The sequence below is a fragment of the Mercenaria mercenaria genome, chromosome 10 (assembly GCF_021730395.1).
Source record: "Mercenaria mercenaria strain notata chromosome 10, MADL_Memer_1, whole genome shotgun sequence".
Classification (NCBI taxonomy): Eukaryota; Metazoa; Mollusca; class Bivalvia; order Venerida; family Veneridae; genus Mercenaria; species Mercenaria mercenaria.
Window position 1 is genome coordinate 34,057,406 of NC_069370.1, and position 23,690 is coordinate 34,081,095.

Sequence of the window (23,690 nt, forward strand, 5' to 3'; positions counted from 1 at the left end):
ATTATTTTTACATTTATTTCAATAAAAGTTATTTATAGTAATAAAATAATCAAAACATCGCAGAAACTATAAGAAAATGAATATTTTTTATCTAGGTTGCGCCTTCTAATTACTGCTCCCTGAGGTCACATGACTTATTTTCAGAGGCTGCACAGCTCATTATCATTTGACTAACAGTCAGCAAGCCCTTTGTCATCTGGCGTGTTTTTCTCGTGTATTCCCGTCCCTGGAAACCCAGAAACAGTGCATGGTTACACTGTAAGCAATCAATGTTGTCTTGCAATGTAAAAAAATCTTGATCCTTTGTACAGAAATGAGAATATTTCATTCCAACAATCTTGCCTTTGTTTCTCAACATCTGCAGAAATTTCGTTCTCATGTTTCGTTCATAGGGATCAGTCGTGCTCAATCTTTAAAGATGACTGTTTATGTGTACAGTGTCCTCCTTTCAACATGTTTGCATGCTTATAATTTAAAGTAGCTCAGTTCTTGATTATAAACATGGATGACACATGGTCGAATTTAGTGTAACAGCCCCAGTAGACTTAAGCTGTGTGAAAGACCTGATGGATGTCTTACTTTGATTAATGTTCAGATATCTTAGGTCTGGTATTTGCCGCCTGCTGCTTTGATGCATTTGATTAGAGTGTGTACTGCTAATGGCCAATCATTACTATTTGCATCATCTTCGTGTGTGGCTGGTCGGTTTCCATTATGGAAATAGTTTTGTTTTGTCCATGAGTTACCAAGATAAAATAGCTGTGAATAATGAAATAGTTTTGATGCGTATTTACGCAGCAAATGATTTGCTGCATGCATAAATATGAAAACAACAACTGTCGATGGGTTCTTTCTCAGTTTCCCTTGATGCACAAGTGTAAAATTGCCTCTCTTAAAGCCGAATGTAGGGTTCATGTATGTTCATTTATAACTTTGTACAGTAGTGGGAAGAAGGGGCCTTTGTGGCAAAGTAGTTCGACTCAATGTGGGTTCAAAACGTCGCTTGGAGTGTAGAATTCTTCATGTTACTTTGTTAGGGAGCCATCTAGGTGGCTTACAGAAGGTTGGTGATTCTTACCAGGAGCCCGTTCATGTCACAGATAATTTTGAGAGAGGCACCAAGGGTCATTAACAGGGATCACTTTTGGCCGCGATTTTGCAATATTCTCGCATTATTTTGGTGAAAATCGCATAAATTTTGCTCAAATACGCTTAAAAATCGCATCCGTGTGGCCGTAGATCTTTTGCCGAAATTGCAACTTTTCGCTGCAATGCGGTCTTGCTGTTACTTAATTTTCGTATGACGTTCATTTAGGCGCTTGAATTTCGCTTTTATCTCCTTAGAGCGTCCGATGATTATGACTACTAGACAAAAATAATCTGTTTTCGCAATGTTTTAAAATACCACTGAAACAGAAATTTAAGCATTTGAAAGGCCATACTTTCTGCCTCCATTCGCGTGGATGAATAGCGATGAGAATAACAAGATGGTGGAGAAACTCCCTGTGAAGTCCCTTCATAAAAAACGCTGAACGCCCGAATTTCTAAACGAAATGGTTGAGGGTAGGGTTATAGATAAGTTTGACTTTAAAATTGTTTTGACCTTATGGAAGTGTATCAAGTCCAGAAAGATTAAAACATAACTGAACTTCAACTTTGACAAAGCAGCTTTGAAGTAAAATCATTAGGGAAAAAGTGCATGTGGACCCAAGACATGGTTACAACTTTCATCAACCTATTCAGCAATTCCTTGTACTGAATTTAAGAGTTGTAAAAGGTGTCTCTGAAAGGAACTGTTTTGTTTATTTACAAGATAATTGTTCTTACAAATAAACAGATGTTTGCTTTTCAGTGTAATAAAAGCTGTCCGCCAATGTAAAATCTCATTATAAAAAGAAAAAAATCCCATTCAGTTTGTCAAAAATCTCATTGATTCAAGGCAAATGGGAATTAATCTCATTATAGTATCAGCCAAAAGTGATCCCTGCCATTAATCAGCTCAAATTATTTGTGTTAAAACTGAGGGCCATTAGAATCGCTGTAATAACCTCTTGCACACAGCCACAAGACTAACAGAGACTTCGCTATATGTTACGTCTAAGAGTCTTTTCTATTATATTTCTTTGATGTACAGTATGCTTCATCTGATATTGTTTTGCATTAGATTGTGCATACACGCTATAAAGTTTTTGATAACAAATCCTTCTTTTTGTGCATAAATTTGTAAGTAGAAGCTTCAGGTTTATCTGATTCTGGGTGAAGGATCTTAATTATAGTAACAGCTTTCGAAAAAAAGCAACTATAGTGTGTCTTTATGAGGTATAACTTTTCATCGATCATTGTGTTATACCTGTAGGTGACATTTGTAAATCGCCATCATCAGTCATATATTGTTCATGGGTCATGAACTCGGCATGCTCGCTGCTCCCTTCTGTTTGCTTAACTTCCTTCATACTTGGTGAGAATTGTATGACAGCTATATATAGAGTTCTGAATACTATAACTGGTTTAAGCTATTTATAGCTATATCAAGTGAAAACAACAGAATACAAGAAAAAAAAATTTAAAATACCTAAGATCTTTTTTGTAGGAAAACATATTGTACCCGAAAAAAAGGTAGTATAATAGCTCCAACAAGCCATATGCCCCTGATCATAGTCCTAACAGAAGGCATTTCAAGACTGCTAATGATACACTGTTTTATTTTATCATTTATTTATGGATTATTAAATCTTTACAAAGTACTCTTGGGGGTATTCACTAGCGGGATCGGCCAAAATATGGTTGTTTTAAGAACTCCCTCATTTTCAATTTTAAAGTTCATGATGATAAAAGAATGTATTACTAAGTATCCAACTGAAGTTGATTTTAATTTCTATTTTCAGAATTGTTAATTTTGTAACTTGGACTGGAAGTAAAGAAACACTGGTTGTTTTCTATGTTTACATTGAAAGGAATCACAAATAACTGGATGTCATGTTCCGCCAACATTTACCCGGTTTCAATGTTTACCATTGTGTATTGAACTATGTCCAATTTTCCTGGTTACCCACCACCATTTAGCGCATGGGATTCGTTCACATCCACAAACAGAACTCCATTTCCTCTCGGGAACCTGCCGGTACCAGTCCCAGGATTTCCTTCTGTCGTGCCGAGTTTAACCGACCCTGGATATTTTCCGGTTCGGCCAGCATTTTCTGAACCTTTGTCATTAGCTGCTGGTGTTTACAGACCTTTGGCTTCAAGATATTTACCGGGGATAACTGATTTACCAGTTCTTGGCTTAGAGCCTTTGTACGGGTTTGGTCCACAAGAGCCTAGGAGTCTGCTGCATAGCCCAAACTTTGCATTTTCGCAGAATCCTTCACCTTTGACATTTGACCAGATTTACAGGTCATCAGGAGCAAGCTCTGTCTCGCCAGTATCACAATATAGAAATCAGTTTGATCAACGATACTTGGGCGGACATTTAGGCCTTCCTGGCAGGTATAGTGAACCGCTTTGTGGACAGTCACGCTTTTCAGTGCATAAAGACACTACAGATATAAAAGAGAAGTGTTTTAAGGAAGATGTAAAACAGCAGAAGGAAAGTAAATCTTCTAGCGAAAGTAAAAAGAAAACAGGTGAAAAAAAAGTAAAACTTTGGAATCCTTTTGTATCTGATTTACCAAATGAAAATAAAGATTCGTTTTCAAATGATAAAGCAGTAGTTTTAAGTGATTCAAAGCTAAATACTGGTGAAGGAGAGAGGAAATCAAAGACTGATAATACAGAAAGTGTTGATGCCAATGCAAATTCTTTAACAAAAGTTGAAAAAGAATGTGTGAAAACACTGCCTGATACAAGAAAGCCACAATTCCCAGTTAGACCGATTCCAGTGTTCAGTTCTCATTATTCGTCAAGACATTATGATCATTTTCAAACTGCTCCATTACCTAGTCACGTGATCGATGTGTGTTCAAAGCCAGAAGAAAGCACTGTAGACTCTGTTGAGAATAAGTCTTTAGACAAGCTTAAGGAAAATCCTGAACAGAATACTGCTCAAACAGACTGTCAGATAAACACTAATAGTGCAGTTGAAAATGAAGAGAAAGATTTGAATCAAAATTGTGAAATAGTGAAAAATAGTAATTTTATTTTTGAAGACAAGTGTTCTCTGAAAGTTGGAAACACGGAAGAAATAATACAAAGTTCTGATGTAAATTGTAGTGAAGTAGAAATAAACCCAAAACTAGATAACACAAGTGATAAAGGTTTTGAAAATGATGATAGTAAATCAAAATGTGAGGAATCCGAAAGAAAGTCAGATGTACAGATATTGTCAGATGTGAATGATAAAAGTCAAAACCAGGTCTCCACTGAGTCTAGTACATTCTTGAATAAAAGTGACTTCCAGTCGGAATTCTCAAATTTTATTTCAAAATCAGTGCCATATACTACAAGTGTCCATGTCAATATAGATGAAAGTCTTCCAAATTCAGATAATAGTGTAAAATTATCAGACAGACTGACTCATTCTGTTGCTCTCAATTTATGCTCACCAAAAAGTAGTGAGTCAAAAGTTCACCAATCTGGGAATACCAAACAAAAAAGTCCTTCCAGTAGAAAGGAAGAATTAATTCAGCTTAGTATTCAGGTGAATGAAGTACGAAAAAGGCGAAATAGTAAAGACTCAAATTCGGATAAAGTTCTATCGCCACCTTTAAAATCTGCTCCCAAACCAAAGGCTTTGTGCTCAAGTAGGGACAGGCGATTTTCTCATCCACCGACCAGGCAACCGGCAGGACACCGACGGCATAGAGTCAGGATGGCTTCTGCAGAAGGTGCCATAACAATGATGAAGAATACTGAAGACTCGTTAAGCGCGTCCATTTCCAGTTCTCATTTGTCAGAATCGGATTCTGACACTCAGTTGTCCAATGAAAACCCAGACAAACTGTTTCATGAATCTCAACCAATGAATACTCAGTCTACGTACTCACCAAATCAGAGTCTCGATCAGAATTATTTACCGTCTCTTAATGTTGATCAAATGAGTCATGACAATCAATATTATAAAACAAACAACCCTCAAATGTGCCAAAACGATGCGGATAATCAAAAACCATACCCGTGTGTTCAGGAACAAGGTATGTTCAACGAGAAGCCACCAGTCTTGCCTCCATTCAGTTGTTACTCTTCAAACCAAAACGCTGACGTCCTGCCGAGGGAACCAACCTTCCATTCTCAGGAAGAAAATTCCAATTTCCCGCCAAATCTCGGAGTTGATTCCTCCATGGAATATGATGAAAATTCGGTACTTTCTGATAATACTCAGATGCAGCCAGAGTGTGAACCTCAACAGCACAGCATTTCGCAAAATGTGGAGCCTGTAGCAAATAAAGACGCTATGCTCCATGGTGGTAATCATAGTATTACATTGGGAAATCCTGAATCGTATATAAATGACCCAGGTCAGTGGGACTTTTTACACTCAAAGCAGTACATTGAAAATATCTATGGAAGCCAAATTGGCTGTGAGATAGTTAAAAGTGAAGAAGAAACACTACGTGAATCAGATTCACCAAAAACTTTCCTTGATTTAGACACCACGACAAAAGAAAAGCAGGTGACAGAAGATCACAAAGGGAAAATGTCAAAGGAAGGTTTATCATCAAAGCATTATGGGAAATCCTATGTTCGACAAGGATATGCTGGAAATCAGCGGAATGCACCAAATATGTATGGGAATCAGTCCATGGAAAGTTACGGTAACGGGGTTGGAAATAGGTGGAATAGTTTTAATAGAGGGGATGGTATGGTACGTAACCAGTCTAGACCCGTTGGAGATAACTATGGGGGGCATTATGAACAAAATCCTAGTCAATATAGAGGTAATTATCATCAAAATTATTCACACATGAATCAAGGACAAAATGGAGGAGAAAAACCTTTTATTCAGCCTGGTTATCACGGAAATGAATATAATCAAAGCGACTATTATAATCAAAACCAGTCTATGAAAAATTATCAGGGTAATTACAATCCAAGATTTGAAAATAACTATTACCAAAACAAGGGAGGTAATGAATACAACTCACAAGGCAACATGTATCCCTCAAATTCAGGGGAAATACAGGGATCAGCAAGGTTCGGGAACCAAGGGTTTAATGGTGGTCAAGGGGGTTACGGACAGCATTATAATCAACAGCCAACATCTCACAGTGGCTCCGATGGCATGGGGCAGTATCCTGAAAACACGAGTTACAGTATTCCACGTAACGCTAGTCCAGCAAGCACCGGCTCAGACTTCAGTAATATGGAAGCACCTCCACCAGGGATAGTCAAGAAAAAACGAGGGCGTAAACGCAAAGTTGACAAAGAGCCACCAGATGAAAACAAACCGAGGCCAAATACTGTCGTGATGGCACCAACAAAAATTGGCCCATTAATTGACATTGACAATCCAGAATGCACAATTGACACATATGATTACAACAACCAGATAGAGACTATTTTTAATTTCAATATTGAAGATGATTTGACTCCCATAGGGGCACAGTATCTGCAGATCGAGCAACGTATATGTCAGAAGATGTTGCCGATAAAATATGGCTACCCAGTGACTGTTGTTTACAGCCCGTTAACGTATGCTTTCCAGACTCACAGAGATTTTGTATCAAAATTCTGTACGTCAGAACGTACTATACTTTTCCTTGGGATGAATCCAGGACCGTATGGCATGTCTCAAAATGGGGTAAGTTTTCATTCTTTAAACAGTTGAAGTGACACTTCATAGTTAAAAAAAAAAACAATAAAGTAAAGAAGCGATCCGTCATACATAATACAAGCACTTTCAGGAAATATGTTGAAACATTTAATTTTATTGGAAACATTTAAATATTGAATAAATTGAGACATGACATCTCAGGGTTTTTTTTTTTTTCTTGCTGTTTTGGGAACATAGTCTACATGTATACCCCAAAAATTGGGAATTTTGATGCATAAATGTTCAGAATTGGGAAATATTTAGTTCCATAGGAATTAGGATATAGTAGGGATGTATTTAAGCACTTTCTCATACACTTGTTTCACATTGTACAACCTCTTTAATGTACTGGGTATTACTGCCATTACAAAATTGTCCATAATTTGGTCAGTATGCAATTTTGATGAAATTTTTTTCAGAACGTAGATTGGGAATTTTTGCACTCATTTTGGGAAAATTACATACTTTTTGGCATTGGGAATATAGCCGAATAACGACTATAAAAATGGCTGAAAAACCCTGCATCTGTTTTGTTTTTAGCATACTCAAACCCAAAGTGTAAATACCCAGAGTTTACATACATCAATAGAATAAAAAAATACGGTAATATGAAAGTATATTCGAACTATACTAAGGGTATTGGTATTAAACTGATAAAAAAAATCTTTATATTTTTGTTTATGTTTAGTTAAACTTTTCTCCTCCACTTTCGTGTTGTATTTAAGCGGGATTTACAAACCAAAACTAGTTCACATAAACTAGACATATACATCCAGTTAGTGATGCTAGGGTATTAGTTCTATGTATTTAGAAAAATTAAATGGCCAATATCACCAGAATTTAAGCGTTACTGACTCACTGTCAGTAGAAATAGTATTTCATATTTTTACATACAAAATATCAGAGCAACTTTGAAGTGTCGCTTAAAGCCAAAATGTTCTAAACTTGTTATGTCTAGGCTGTTTATTCTAAATTAACTAACAGCGTTCAGTTCGAAGTAGAATTTTAACACCCGCCCGCTTAGCTCAGTAGGTAAGAGCGTTGGACTACGGATTTCAGGGTTGTGAGTTCGATCCTCGGGCGGCGCATATGTTCTCCGTGACTACAGTCGAGACTGCCTTAACGACCCCCTGAATTTAGCGACTCCCTGTCACATGCGACCCTATTTTATGCTCCGGACGCAATTTACTATTAAAAGAGTCTGAATTAAGCAACCCCCTGCCTTACGCGACAAGCGACTGTGAAATCAGGCTCCCGAATCGATATTTAGACCGTTTTCAGCGACTTTGAGACGCTCCCTCGTAAGATTTTACACGATAGAGTTACCGTTCTTTATCTCGCGTGAAGTTCTTTGAGACGAGAACTTATTTGTTTACACAAAATGGCTGATGAAAAACATAAAAAAGAACTGTTTTGACATTAGAACAGCGTGTTAAGGCACTTGAATTGCTCGATTAGGGAAAACCAGCGTATAAAGCCGCCGAAGAATTCGGAGTCGGTGCATAAATTAACTTTATTCCTGGTGAAACAAAAATATGGCGGTATTTAACAGGAAACGACGAAGTAAACACAGATTAAAGATGCAGTCAATAATCGAATAAATGTCAATGAACAATTAGTACACAAAAATATAAATATCATAAACCTCAGTGTGTAAATAGTTCAAATGGAACATTTATATTTTACTGCTCCCCTTTATTTTCTTGCCAGATCATGAGCTTAAATTTGTTTTATCAACATCATACGAATGATGCAAATTATTTGAAATTTATATTTTATCAATAAACAATTAAAAAAATAGTATTTAATCATTTTCCACTCCTACCTTAAAAGAGGCCAATATATAAGTATCCGATATTCATGTACTTTAATTGGAAAAATATATGAAACCAGCGTCATCCTGTTAAGTGAGACTGTTTTAAGAGACTCCCTGTCATATGTGACCTTTTTCGCTGCTTCCCAAAGTCGGTCTCTTAAAACAGTCTCGACTGTATTTGATAAACGACATTGTGTCTGAAATCATTAGTCCTCCACCTCTGATTCATGTTGGGAAGTTGGCAGTTACTTGCGGAGAACAGAATTGTACTGGTACAGAATCCAGGAACACTGGTTAGGTTAACTGCCCGCCGTTACATGACTGAAATACTGTTGAAAAACGGCGTTAAACCCAAAACAAACAAAAGAATTTTAACTTCTGCAGTTGAGGAAGAAAAAAATACATACAAGCCTCGGGCGAGTTGGAACCTTAGTGTCTGTTTTGTCATAGGATACCTGAAAAATATTCATTCTGTTTATTAACTTCAAAACCAAGTTTATTAATACAAACAGTATGGTTTACAGATTTAATTTTGCAGTCACTAGTCGCATGATTTGATTGTCAGACTTTCTGTACATAAAGAACTGTTCACAAAAATTCCAAGATATTTGTAGTATTATCAACTTTTGCTTGTTCCTATTTCTGATATAAAAAGCTAACTAACATAATTACAGGTAAAGATCGTTCAACTTGATAAATAAAATGTCTGTTAAATTTAATAAAGTATCTTGGAAGACAGATTTATCCACTTTTAAGCCTGTCACAAAGTTTATGGTAAGTATAGGGGTCTCAGACCCATGTTGTTCCAGAAAGCAACATGAAATGAGCCATGCCATGGGAATACCAACATAGTGGGTATGCGACCAGCATGGATCCAGACCAGCCTGCGCATCCGCGCAGTCAGGTCAGGATCCATGCTGTTCGCTAATAGTTTCTCCAATTCCAGTAGGCTTTAAAAGTGAACAGCATGGAGCCTGACCAGACTGCGTGGATGCGCAGGCTGGTCTGGATCCATGCTGGTCGCATACCCACTATGTTGGTTTTCTCATGGCACGGCTCATTAATTATATTGAAGATCATTTATCTTAAAGGTTAGAGAATTTTGTTTTGAGACAAGAGTTCAGGTTAAACAAGTGGTGTCATAGCGTGTGTGAAATGACATTGATTGTAACCAAAAATTAAGAGTCCAAGGCTATAAAATTAGATTGGAGACCAGTCTAAATTATCCAGCCCCTGATTGGCTGATTCTGAGTATGAGTTTGAAATTAACCAATGGCGAAGGGTGTTTTCTAAGACTGGTTTCCAAGCTTGTTTTATAACTTGGGAGTCAGATTCTGCTGCAGGAAATGAAGTCCAAAGTGGTAAGTAAGACACCTGTTAAATGGTAGGTACCAGTAAAACAAATGATTTCCAGTTTTTTAGCTCACCTGTCACATAGTGACAAGGTGAGCTTTTGTGATCACCCGTCGTCCATCGTCAGTCTGTCCGTGCGTCAATAATTTCTTGTCTGCATGATAGTGATTTCATTTATGATTTTATTTTAACCAAACTTGCACCCAACTTGTATCACCATAAGACCTCGGTTCCTTTTTTGAACTGGCCAGATCCCATTATGGGTTCCAGAGTTATGGCCCCTGAAAGGGCCAAAATTAGCTATTTTGACCTTGTCTGCTTAATAGCAGCTTTATTTATGATTTGATTTTTACCAAACTGGCACACAACTTGTATCATCATAAGATCTTGGTTCCTTTCTTGAACTGGCCAGATTCCATTATGCGTTCCAGAGTTATGGCCCCTGAAAGGGCCAAAATTGGCTATTTTGACCTTGTCTGCACAATAGCAGCTTCATTTATGATTTGAATTTAATCAGACTTGCACAAAACTTGTGTCACCATAAGATCTCGGTTCCTTTCTTGAACCGGCTAGATCCTTTAATGGGTTCGAGAGTTATGGCCCCTGAAAGGGCCAAAATTAGCTATTTTGACCTTGTTTGCACAATAGCAGCTTCATTTATGATTTGATTTTAACCAAACTTGCACACAACTTGTATCACCACAAGATCTTGCTTCCTTTCTTGAACTGGCCAGATTCCCTCATGGGTTCCAGAGTTATGGCCCCTTAAAGGTCCAAAATTGGCTATTTTGGCTTTTGCAGCCATATAGAGACTTCATTTATTGTTTTATTTGATACAAACTTCCAAAATATCTTCAGCAACAATAAATCTTGGATTCCATGACCGTAGGTTCCAGAGTTATTTTATATCTGATTACCTCCCCTGATTGTAATCAAAATGGATTTATATCAGTAAGTACTTATAGGACTTATTTGAAATTTCATTATTGTCATTAGTTGGACTTAGCCAATCAGGGTAGATAACTATGGACTGATTTTATGTCAAATTACCTCCCTTTATTTCAAATTAAAATTGGTATATCTCCGTAACTAATGAAGATATAGTAGTCGCAACTTGACCGCGATGGTTGACCTTATGCTGATTATTCATATCGATTATTTCATTATAGAAATCAAGGGTGCTTAGGGTAGCCTTGTATATTTATATGGAATTAATTTGTATACGTGCAGTATCAAAGTATATATACTTACATTTGATCAGTTAAATCTTTCCAATACACTAATTTATATTTACACAAATTTACATTTCCTTTTTCTCATGCAGCTCAAAGTTGGTCTGAATGTTTATCTTGATGATATCTAGGTCAAGTTTGAAACTGGGTCAACTGCAATCAAAAGCTAGGTCAGTAGGTCTTGAAATAGAAAAACCATGTGACCTCTCTAGAGGCCATACCCTTGAATGGATCTTCATAAAAATTGGTCAGAATGTTCACCTTGATGATATCTAGGTCAGGTTTGAAACTGGGTCACGTGCCTTCAAAAACTAGGTCAGTAGGTCTAAAAATAGAAAAACCTTGTGACCTCTCTAGAGGCCATATATTTCACAAGATCTTCATGAAAGTTGGTCAGAACGTTCACCTTGATGATATCTAGGTCAAGTTCGAAACTGGGTCACGTGCCTTCAAAAACTAGGTCAGTAGGTCAAATAATAGAAAAACCTTGTGACCTCTCTAAAGGCCATATTTTTCATGGGATCTGTATGAAAGTTGGTCTGAATGTTTATCTTGATGATATCTAGGTCAAGTTCGAAACTGGGTCACGTGCGGTCAAAAACTAGGTCAGTAGGTCTAAAAATAGAAAAACCTTGTGACCTATCTAGAGGCCATATATTACACAAGATCTTCATGAATATTGGTCAGAATGTTCACCTTGATGATATCTAGGTCAAGTTCGAAACTGGGTCACGTGCCATCAAAAACTAGGTCAGTAGGTCAAATAATAGAAAAACCTTGTGACCTCTCTAAAGGCCATATTTTTCATGGGATCTGTATGAAGGTTGGTCTGAATGTTCATCTTGATGATATCTAGGTCAAGTTCGAAACTGGGTCACGTGCCTTCAAAAACTAGGTCAGTAGGTCTAAAAATAGAAAAACCTTGTGACCTCTCTAGAGGCCATATATTTCATGAAATCTTCATGAAAATTGGTCAGAATGTTCACCTTGATGATATCTAGGTCAAGTTCGAAAGTGGGTCACGTGATATCAAAAACTAGGTCAGTAGGTCAAATAATAGTAAAACCTTGTGACCTCTCTAGAGGCCATATTTTTCATGGGATCTGTATGAAAGTTGGTCTGAATGTTCATCTTGATGATATCTAGGTCAAGTTTGAAAGTGGGTCACGTGCCATCAAAAACTAGGTCAGTAGGTCAAATAATAGAAAAACCTTGTGACCTCTCTAAAGGCCATATTTTTCAATGGATCTTCATGAAAGTTGGTCTGAGTGTTCATCTTGATGATATCTAGGTCAAGTTCGAAACAGGGTCATGTGCGGTCAAAAACTAGGTCAGTAGGTCGAAAAATAGAAAAACCATGTGACCTCTCTAGAGGCCATACTTGTAAATGGATCTCCATAAAAATTGGTCAGAATGTTCATCTTGATGATATCTAGGTTCAGTTCGAAAGTGGGTCACGTGCCGTCAAAAAGTAGGTCAGTAGATCAAATAATGAAAAAACGTTGTGACCTCTCTAGAGGCCATATTTTTCATGGGATCTGTATGAAAGTTGGTCTGAATGTTTATCTTGATGATATCTAGGTCAAGTTTGAAACTGGGTCAACTGCAATCAAAAGCTAGGTCAGTAGGTCTTGAAATAGAAAAACCATGTGACCTCTCTAGAGGCCATACCCTTGAATGGATCTTCATAAAAATTGGTCAGAATGTTCACCTTGATGATATCTAGGTCAGGTTTGAAACTGGGTCACGTGCCTTAAAAAACTAGGTCAATAGGTCAAATAATAGAAAAACCTTGTGACCTCTCTAGAGACCATATTTTTCAATGGATCTTCATGAAAATTGGTCAGAATTTTTATCTTGATAATATCTAGGTCAAGTTCAAAACTGGGTCACATGAGCTCAAAAACTAGGTCACTATGTCAAATAATAGAAAAAACGACGTTATACTCAAAACTGGATCATGTGGGAAGAGGTGAGCGATTCAGGACCATCATGGTCCTCTTGTTTAATTACTTCCCTTATACGTTACTATAAATAGCTTATTTTTAGTAACTTTTTTATTATTGGCCGTAGGGAAAAACCGATACCACTTTTCTGTGGTACAACATGGATGGTACCTCCAATTTTTAGGTGTATTTTGATATATCGGTACCTTGTAAGAATTTTTTTCTTTTTGGTTAAATTTCTTCCCTTTGTCATTCCTGTCCTTTAGACTTACATATTTTTTCTGAGGACCTTCTTGTCCTCAAGTGTAATGATAAAAGGTGAGCGATATAGGGCCATCATGGCCCTCTTATTTATCTTTTTTATTCTTCTGGATTAAATATTCTCTTACATACTAAACCAGATATTCAGAGAAGCATGAACCCTTTTTAAATATTTCCTAAATAAATTGTCTTCTTTTGTGCATGGAGCGATAATTCTAATATTTCAGATCAGCGTGTTCAGAAAAAGTTAAATGTTGTCAGTTCTATTTTTGGCATGTTCTCTACAGGTTCCCTTTGGTGAAGCCATAGCAACAAAGGACTGGTTAGGTATCCGTGGCAATGTGTACAAACCGGAGGTCGAACATCCTAAAAAACCAGTGAATGGCCTCGCATGTAACAGGAATGAGGTGGGTTTTACGATTTTTTAAATCGTACATTGTTCATTCATTTTTTAGGTTCCGTTTGGTGAAGCACTTACAACCAGAAATTGGCTGAAAATCACGGGTGATGTGTATAAGCCAGAAATTGAGCACCCGAAAAAGCTTATAACCGGACTGGCCTGTACAAGGAACGAGGTTTGATATTGATGCATGAAAAAAAAAAAAACATGGCTGCCATTATCAAACAGTTTCCAAGATGTACTGCCTTGTTACCCTTTATCCCTGTAGATTTTAAACAAGAATGTTAATAGTTTGTCATCTTAGGCCAACATAATATATGTAGTTTTCTATTTAAACAAAAATGCATCATGGTTTTGTTTTATTTGTTTTTGCAATACACCATCAATATCGCAAAAATATAAACTAGCATGCTATTCATTTCACACAAACATTCGTGGATATGTCTATGTTCTGTCTAGAGCATGATAGGCATGGTAATTTTAGATTGAAAAAACAACAACTTGTGATTATCCTAATTTTAAAAGTCAAGTCTTATTTAAAGGGAAAGGAGTTTATTTATTTGAAAGTTGTGTTAAAGCCATTCATAACACTTAAAGAATTTTTGTTAATCGGACTGCTGTTGAAAAAGAAAATGGCAGTATGAAATTCTAGAAAATGACTAAACATGGAGGCAGCCATTTTAGAATTTATTACCACATTTACTTACTACTAAATTATTTATTTAGCAAATAATCCAAATGAATAAATTCAGTTCTATTTCTTGGCTGTCAATTTTGAGCCATTTTTAAAGTTCCTTCACTGCCATGAATGATATAGAAGACCTGGAGGACAGAGTGAACATTGAAATAGCTTGCCCTTTCCTTTTAAAACACACTGTCATTCAAACTACACAGTATATTCCTGTGTATACACATACATTGCATAATAACAGTAAGATATACAATATTAGGTATATTCCGTATCGGAAATGGCAACCTTGTATAGATGTTGTGAAGTATGTCCAGCATTTGATTTTCTTTTTATACCGGTACATATTATTCTGTTCCATGCCAGAAATTAAATTTAAAAAACTTTAAACTTTCAATCAGTTATGATTTCTCTGCATGCTTTTGACCCTGCAGTAGTTGTTTCAAACCCGCTTTCTTTTTGCTTGCTTATATTCAGTTATTATGTGATTGATCTTGCATTTTGATTTTATGTTGGAATCTTTTGCTCAATTATACAAACTATAGGGAGAGCTATTCTACTCAACCCAGCGTGTCTTCTCTCTGGCCACGTTTTGGTTAAAGTTTTGATGCCTTTTTACTTATCTGTATTATTACTAAATCGATTTGCTTCAAATTTAAAAATATTCGGTCTCATCATCACCCACATCATATAAAACAAGTCTCATATGTCGCGCACCAATATTTCATCAGTTATGTCACATTACTTGGAATTTCATATTGAACATTTGATGCACTTCAACTATATCTCTTGACACAAACTTAAACAGTTGTTCAACATTATCCACATTGATGACTATTAAGGCGTAAAAAAAAAAAAAAGGTTTGTTTCCGGTATCCCGACCTACCCTAAATTTTTGGCCCGACCCTAAATGTTTTTATGGCCTTGGAGAATAATTTTTTCAACTTTTTGACAAAAAGTTGCAAAACTGCACTTTTCATGCTTTAAACATGGTCAGTGATGTTAGAAATCAACTTACTGATGCTCTAAAGGCATAACCCCTCTACTTGTATTCATTTTTTGACACAAAAATAATTTCCGAAAAGTCTCCCTTAATAAAAAAAAATTCCAAAAAAAAAAAATTTCCGACCTACCTACCCTAATTTTTTTGAGCATGTTACCAGAAACAAAGAATTTTTTTTTTTAGGCCTAATCACTCCTGCAATAGCTCAAGTTTATGCCCTGTTTTCCTTTTCAGCATAAAAATAGTCCAGTGCTTTTGTCTCCTCTGACATCTCTTGTGAGGTGACATTCAACCTTACAGAAGTTATCAGGGCAAAGCCTAGTTGTACATATCAGAGGCATGTTTCGGTTCAGTAATTTTCCGCAAAGTTATGGCCCTTTATTTGTCATATTTTGCAGTGTTTACACTACTGATCCACCAAGAATTTTTGACAGTGATGTCATTTTGTCAACAAACTATAAATAAGCATGGTATGTCCCCAACAGATGTATACTTATAATAGACAAAAATATGTCCTTACCAATTGACGAATTATACCTTGTGAACACAATGGAAGTGACATTTTACATTCGATTTTAACTACACTTACACACAACTTAAGTCACAATAAGATTTCGGTTCCTTTCGAAAACCAGCTAGATTCCTTCATGGATTCTAGAGTTACTGCCCCTGATAGGGGCAGAATTTTCTATTTTGGCCCTTCCAGCCATATAGAGGTTTCATTTATGCTTTGATTTGATACAAACTTGCACAGAATGTTTATCTTGATGATCTGTAGGCCAAGTACGAAACAGGGTCATGTGGGCTCAGAAACTAGGTAACCAGGTCAAGTCAAAGGAAAAGCTTGTTAACACACTAGAGGCCACATTTATGACCCTACCTTCATGAAACTTGTTCAGAGTGTTTATCTTGATGATTCCTAGGCCAGGTTCAAAACAGGGTCATGTGGGGTTAAAATCTAGATCACCTGCAGAAATCAATGGAAAGGCTTGTTAACACTAGAGGCCATATTTATGACCCATCTTCATGAAACTTTTTCAGAATGTTTATCCTGATGATTCCTAGGTCAGGTTCGAAACTGGGTCCTGTGGGTTAAAATCTAGGTCACCTGCTGAAATCAGTGGAAAAGCTTGTTAACACTAGACTAGAGGCCATATTTATGACCCTGTCTTATAAAACTTGGTAAGAATGTTTATCTTGATTCCTAGGCCAAGTTTGAAACTGGGTCATGTGGGGTCAAAAACTAGGTCACCACTGAAATCAAAGGAAAAGCTTTTTTAACACTGTAGAGGCCACATTTATGAGCCTATCTTTATGAAACATGGTCAGAATGTATATCTAGGTGATTCCTCTGCTAAGTTTGAAACTGGGTCATGTGGGGTCAAAAACTAGGTCACCTGCTTAATCAATGGAAAAGCTTGTTAACACTCTAGAGGCCGTATTTATGACCCTATCTTAATGAACCTTGGTATGAATGTTTATCTTGATGATTCCTATGCCAAGTTGGAAACTAGGTCATGTGGGGTCAAAAACTAGGTCACCAATGAGATCAAAGGAAAAGCTTGTTAACACTGTAGATTCCAAAGCCAGTTTAACAGGTGAGCGATATAGGGTCATCATCACCTTCTTGTTGAATTTTATTTCTGGATGTGTGAGAGTGATGTTAGTGGCCACAAATAAAGAGCAATGGTAATCCATTGAGTGTTATAGGGCCACCATGGCTGTTATTTCTTATTCTATGGATAACTTATCATATTGTACTGCTTCAAAGTTTTCGGTCTGTCTTTCAAAATGTATGTCTATGACTATGACAAGATACCTCATATCCATTCACCCAGCCATTGAAATGAAACAGTATGTGGAGGCATGCAGTTCTAGATTACCTTAGCACTAAGTGCTGAAGATGGACTGTTCCCAGTCTTGCGAAACTTTATCAGAATAATTGCCTTTAAATTAAATTTCAGATGAATAAAAATCTGGTTCATCTAGGGTCAGAAACTAGGTCACTAGGTTAAATTATAGAAAAACCTTGTTGACACTAGGAGCTATATTTTCTGCCTGGTCATTATGAATCCTGGTCAGAATATGACTATCGTGTTTTTAATACTGAGTCATCAGGGGTCAAAAAGTAGGCCATTAGGTCAAATTATAGAAAAACAGTGAGCACTCTGGATATCATATTTCCTACCTGGTCTTTATGAACCCTGGTCAGAATGTTTGTCTTTTTAGGCCAAATCTGATACTAGATCATCTTAGGTCAAAAACTAGGACACTAAGCCAAGTCACACAATAACCTTGACCTTACTTTGTATCCAATCTAAATAATTATTCCTTTTTTTTTAGCTCACCTGAGCACAAAGTGCTCAAAGGTGAGGTTTTGTGATCGCCCTGTGTCCGTTGTGCGTCGTCAACCATTTGACTGTTAACACTCTAGAGGTCACAATTTTGGACCAATCTTAATGAAACTTAGTCAGAATGTTACCCTCAATAAAATCTTGGATGAGGTCGATATTGGGTCATCTGGGGTCAAAAACTAGGTCACCAGGTCAAATCAAAGGAAAAGCTTGTTAACACTCAAGAGGTCACAATTTTGGCCCAATCTTAATGAAACTTTGTCAGAATGTTACTCTCAATAAAGTCTTGGAAGAGTTTGATATTGGGTCATCCAGGATCAAAAACTAGGTCACCAGGTCAAATCAAAGGAAAAGCTTGTTAACACTCTAGAGGCCACATTTATGACTATATCTTCATGAAACTTAGTCAGAGTGTTAATCTTGATGATCTTTAGGTCAAGTTTGAATCTGGGTCATGTGGGGTCAAAAACTAGGTCACCTGGTCAAATCAAAGGAAAAGCTAGTTTACACTGTAGAGACCACATTTATGACCATATCTTAATGAAACTTGGTCAGAATGTTAGTCTTAATGATCTATAGGTCAGTTTCAAATCTGGGTCAGATGGGGTCAAAAACTAGGTCACTAGGTCAAATCAAAGGAAAAGCTTGTTAACTCTCTAGAGGCCGCATTTATGACTGTATCTTCATGAAACTTAGTCAGAATGTTAATCTTGGTGATCTTTAGGCCAAGTTCAAATCTGGGTCATGTGGGGTCAAAAACTAGGTCACTAGGTCAAATCAAAGGAAAAGCTAGTTAACACTTTATAGGCCACATTTATGACCATATCTTAATGAAACTTGGTCAGAATGTTAGTCTTGATGATCTTTAGGTCAGTAGGTCAGGTGAGCGATACAGGGCCTTCATGACCCTCTTGTTATCTAAATATAAACATGAAATTCCCAATTTGTAGGGTACAGTTACTAGTCCCAAAAGGTTGTCCAGTTCCATAGAGGCAGAATTTCTTAAGGCTATCATGGCTATGCTCCCTAGAAAATGTTGTTCTCAAAAAATGACACATTGCAGCTACAGTGATATAATATCACTTCAAACCTTAGAGAAGGGGTCTCCACGGCAGAGCAGTCAAGGTTGCTGACTTTGAGTCGCGTGCCCCTCACCAGCTCGCTTGGGTTGTAGAATTCTTCATTTAAAGAAGTCTTCCGGCTGGCTTACAGAAGGTCAGCAATTCTACTCGGGGTGCCCGCCATTGATGTAATAATGCTGAGGCGCAACCATAAAAAGCTGGAAAAGTCACCGTATGACCTAAATTGTTTCGGTGTGTCTCTAAATCCAATAAAACCCCCCCAAAAAAATCACTCCTTGCCGAGATCTGTCTCTTAACACCAGGAGAGCCTCAGCAGCTTAGTGGTACATATATTTACATTACCATCATAATCTGTAACTCACTTGTATTTGTTTTTCAAACAGATTGTATTTTCATTTGTATTCAGCTATAGTGTATGGTGGAAAAAAAACAAAACCTGTAGGCTCAACATTAAACTTCAGAAAAGCTTTCCTTTCTGCATGTCCCAGCTTCAGCATTTTGTTTTCAAACTTGTTATTTATGCATGACAGTGAATTGCTAGTTTATCGTAAATTAATTGACTTTTACATTCACTTCATTAGTTTTATCTGCAGTCTTAGTTTAAGGGGAAAAAAATGAAGAAAAAGCATTCTGTATTTTATGTTATTCATTTGAGCTTTCTGCAGAAGTGCCATTTTAGCTGGGATTAATCAGTTATAAATCAAGAAATAATACATGGCAGACTTTTGTTTAATTAATTCAAACAGGATGAAGAGCTTACGCGTCATGCAAATTTATTTCACAAGGGCCACGCCCAAGTGAATTATTCCTTGCAGTCTTTTACCGATTTGAAGTGTTTAGATTAATGAAAACACACTTCCGCTATATCATTTTAGATTCTGATATATATAATATGTAAAATAGTACATCAAATATGGTAGCACTATTTCTTTGGTCACTATAAGTATGAACACTGTTAGCATGTATTAATAAAAATGAAAATGATTTTTTATTAAAGAACAATTACAATACATACCGGTAATATATATCAGTTAAAACTCGGACAGAAGTTCTCCGGTTGAATAAGTTTTAACCATTTGATTCTAGTTGCAGTTTGAAATTGACGTATATCAAATTGTTTTGCAGGTGAGTGGAGCCAGATTTTGGGGATTATTCCAGAAGATCTGTAAAGTACCGGCAAATTTCTTCAAGAATTGCTTTGTCTATAATTTTTGTCCGCTCGCGTACATGTCAGAATCAGGTAAGAATATCACACCGCCACAGCTGGTTCACTCAGAACTCGATCAGATTAACGAGGCGTGTGATGCTGGTCTCGTAGAACTGGTCAAACTTCTCAACATACGGATGGTTATAGCGGTCGGGAAATTTGTTCAACAGCGCGCTTCGAAGGCTTTGCACAATGCGGGTATTATGAACATTAAGGTGGAATGCATCCTTCACCCAAGTCCTATAAATCCGCATGCGAACAAAGGATGGGAACAGATCGTCGCAAAACAGCTGATTGAAATGAATGTAATGCATTATTTGAATAATGACGTTGACGATGTACAGAGATGTATAGAGGAGTGGGAGCGTATAGCTCAAAGTAACATGAAGGTTCCTATAGTAAGCAAGGAGGAGTATTAGGGAGGCCTAAATTGAGAAAGTCCCGGAAGCTGGCTTAATTAAAATTACTGGTTTTGTTGTTGTCACAGTTAAATTTGCCAAACACTTGAATCGCTAGAAAAAAATTTCTTCCAGTAGTGTTTTCTTATTTTCTTCCAAGGTTTAAGTACTTGCCAGTTCGTACCATTTGTTTGTTGATTCTAGCAAACAAATCAAGAGAAGTTGAGTGTTTTAACATGGCAACTGAACTAAGCAAATTTAACGTGGCACAATTATTACCAGTGTAACAGTTTTTATTTTTTAGATAAAAAAAGTCTAATAAAGGGGCATAATCAGTTTTCCACGGAAGAAACCTATCAGCATAATTTGTATCTTAAAGTCTGTATCCCCTGACAGAGGCATGCACTAATTGCATTATTTTCTGTTGGATATGATATGTTTAAAAAATAAGGTTTACATTACAATTTGTATACTGTTTTTAGTATGATGTTGACTTCTTACAGTTATACATTATGTGTAAAGAACTTTGGACTGTTAAAATTACAGTGAAAATTAGGTTGTCAGGAACAAAAATTTATTTCGGAAAAATAATTGTGAAAACGTAGGTAGCTCATTCAACTTGCAGTATTACAATAGAATTTGTACAAAATTATTATTTGACCAATTTGTTCAGCATTACATAAAGGGTTCAGCTTTATGTGTTTACGTTAGATATAGGACCATAGAGTGTATAGACAAAATGTCTACAATTGTATAGTTTGAAACTTTGTTAGATAGATTGGAGAATTTTATGTACAGTTACAAGACCTCATTGAAGTTATGAAAAATATTGTTTTTTATGTAGTGGTGTTTTTGTCTCAAAAAAATAGTTGTGTTGAAAATTTGTGTGTTTTTTTTTGCGTGTGTGTGCAATTTTACCTCTCTTTTTTACATTTTTGCAAATGGCGTTCTATTTTCAAAGGGGAGTAACTCTTAAAATCTGAATCTTACTTGTAAATGTACTCCAGTTTTGGTGCAATGTTGGTTGTGAAATAACTGTTGTCTCCTGTAAGTCATATTGTCATGTGTTTTTAATATTCTCATACTTGCTTCAAACATTATTATTGCTGTAAAGTCCAGTAATAGATTTCATATATTTTGGTTGTTATTATCAATTTTGTAAATATATATACATGAAGATCATTTGATTTCATAACCTAATGGTCAATTTTGCACAGTTTTTGGCTACATGTATTTACTTGTTCATTGCATAGTTACTAATTGCAAATAATTCACATTTTTCTACCAGTTTCTTTTTTCCAAACTTGTTATAGAAATATGGTATATAGAAATCATGAATTTGATATTGTTACTAGCAAGGTTCAGACAGGGTTTTTTGTAAAAAGTTTGTGTGACAAATCATTTCGAAATGAAGAGCATAATCTTGCCATGAACTGAATAAAATCCATGAAATGGATGTTTTTATAGATGTTATAGAATGGACATTGTGTTAATTTTGTTAAAAAGTTCTGTCTAGATGTTTATTTTCCCCGTGAATATGTGCTCAAAATCAAAATTAGATGGTCAGAAATATTTCTCGACTCTGTGTATACTTCTGTTTTGTGCCTGCCGAAGAAGACTGCAGGAAATCATTAAAGCAAATTATGAGATTATTTATGCTGTAAGTTGTTACGAGATTGTCACAGAGAAGTGACGTTAGATGTACTTTATGTATGCAAATTGTTACGTTAAATTGAATCAAAATGAAAGTCAGATTTCGCTGAATTTTTATACATAATTTTTCCCTCTGAAAAAAATCTTTGAACGATTCTAGATTGATATTTCAGTTAAAATTGAGTTCACCTTATAAATGTATGAAAGAATACGACAGGTTTTAATGTTCCTTGATAAATATTATTCATTGAAGGTGTCCTTTTGAATGTTCTGTCACATATATTAGGAAACAGGTTGGAATCAACAAACTTTGTTTTTGTCTGTGTCATGCAACATAATGCATCATGTAGTACCAGTCATATTTTCACTGGCAGTAACATGACATTACACTGGCACTAACATATCTGCAGGTAACAGAAATAATAAGATCAACCTTTGAGATGCCTCCTGAATTACCGATGACCAGTAGTTTTGACTATTGACTGGCAAGCCGTTGATTAAGCGTTATGTTACATGATGTCAGAAATTATTTTTATGCCCCCAGCATCTACTGATGCGGGAGGCATATAGTGATTGTCCTGTCCGACCGTTCGTTCGAGGTTAACCAAATGGGACCATTCGTCTAGCATCAATACCCCTTACTAGAATGACTTGATACTAATGCAGATGTAACCTGTGACCATTCCTTATCTTCAGACATCACCTGACCTCAGTTTTTGACCTTGACCTCATTTTGGACTTGGGTTGCTTTATATGGGCCATCTCCTGGTTAACCAAATGGGACCGTTTCGTCTGGCATCAATACCGCTTACAAGAATGAATTGATACTAATACAGATGTAACCTGTGACCATTCCTCATCTTCAAACATCACCTGACCTTAGTTTGACCTTGACCTCGTTTTGGACTTAGGTTGCTTTCTATTGACAAGGATGCCACCAGGGGCATCAAGCGTTTATTGAACACAGCTCCTTGTTCATAGCTTTATATTTTAAATTTTTGACGATAGCCCAGGAAACATTTGTTGAATATTGACCTATCATATAGCACAAACTATGAAATGGCGATTTATATTATAAGGAATTCTGTAATAAAATTTTTTATCACCTTATTTCATGTCTTAACTAAAGCAGCATCAAAACAGTATCATTTACGGCAATGTAGAAAGTAGTCATGGTCAAGAGACACCAAGTCGAGAAATATTTCTTGCCCGGTAGTGTATGTGTGTAAGTTTTATTTCGAAAGGTGCTACATTAAACTCTATGTATTACTTGAAAAGATTTTTCATTTGGAAGATAGTCTAGCCATTTAAATTCTTGTTGAAATACAGGGTTCTGCAATATTGTCTCTAATTTTAAAATGGTTTCATGTAAAAGGGTGAAAAAAAAACAGCAAGCAGTTGATTTCAAAAGGCCATATCTGAAATAGACACGTTGTTGTTAGAGTTTTGTTTTCTGTATTTTTGTCTCAGTTTTGGTGTTTTTCTTGTTTTTAATTTTTTGAACGGGTAAAGTCTAGAGAAGAACAGTCTAATAAAATGGCAGTCAGAA

The 23,690-nt window shown here is 36.3% G+C and overlaps 1 protein-coding gene across 2 annotated transcripts; it reads left to right on the top strand.

Annotated features, from left to right (window-relative positions):
- Positions 1-134: 134 nt before the first annotated feature.
- LOC123559429 (uncharacterized) lies at positions 135-23,690 on the top strand. 2 transcript variants are annotated; one of them, XM_045351243.2, is made up of 4 exons: positions 135-258; positions 2,886-6,736; positions 13,644-13,763; positions 20,009-23,690. In XM_045351243.2, exons 2-4 carry the CDS (start codon positions 3,029-3,031, stop codon positions 20,507-20,509), a joined length of 4,329 nt encoding a protein of 1,442 aa, XP_045207178.2. In that variant the 5' UTR covers positions 135-258; positions 2,886-3,028; the 3' UTR covers positions 20,510-23,690. The 2 variants fall into 2 exon arrangements, with proteins under 2 accessions (XP_045207178.2, XP_045207179.2); XM_045351244.2 differs by lacking the exon at positions 13,644-13,763 and adding an exon at positions 13,812-13,931.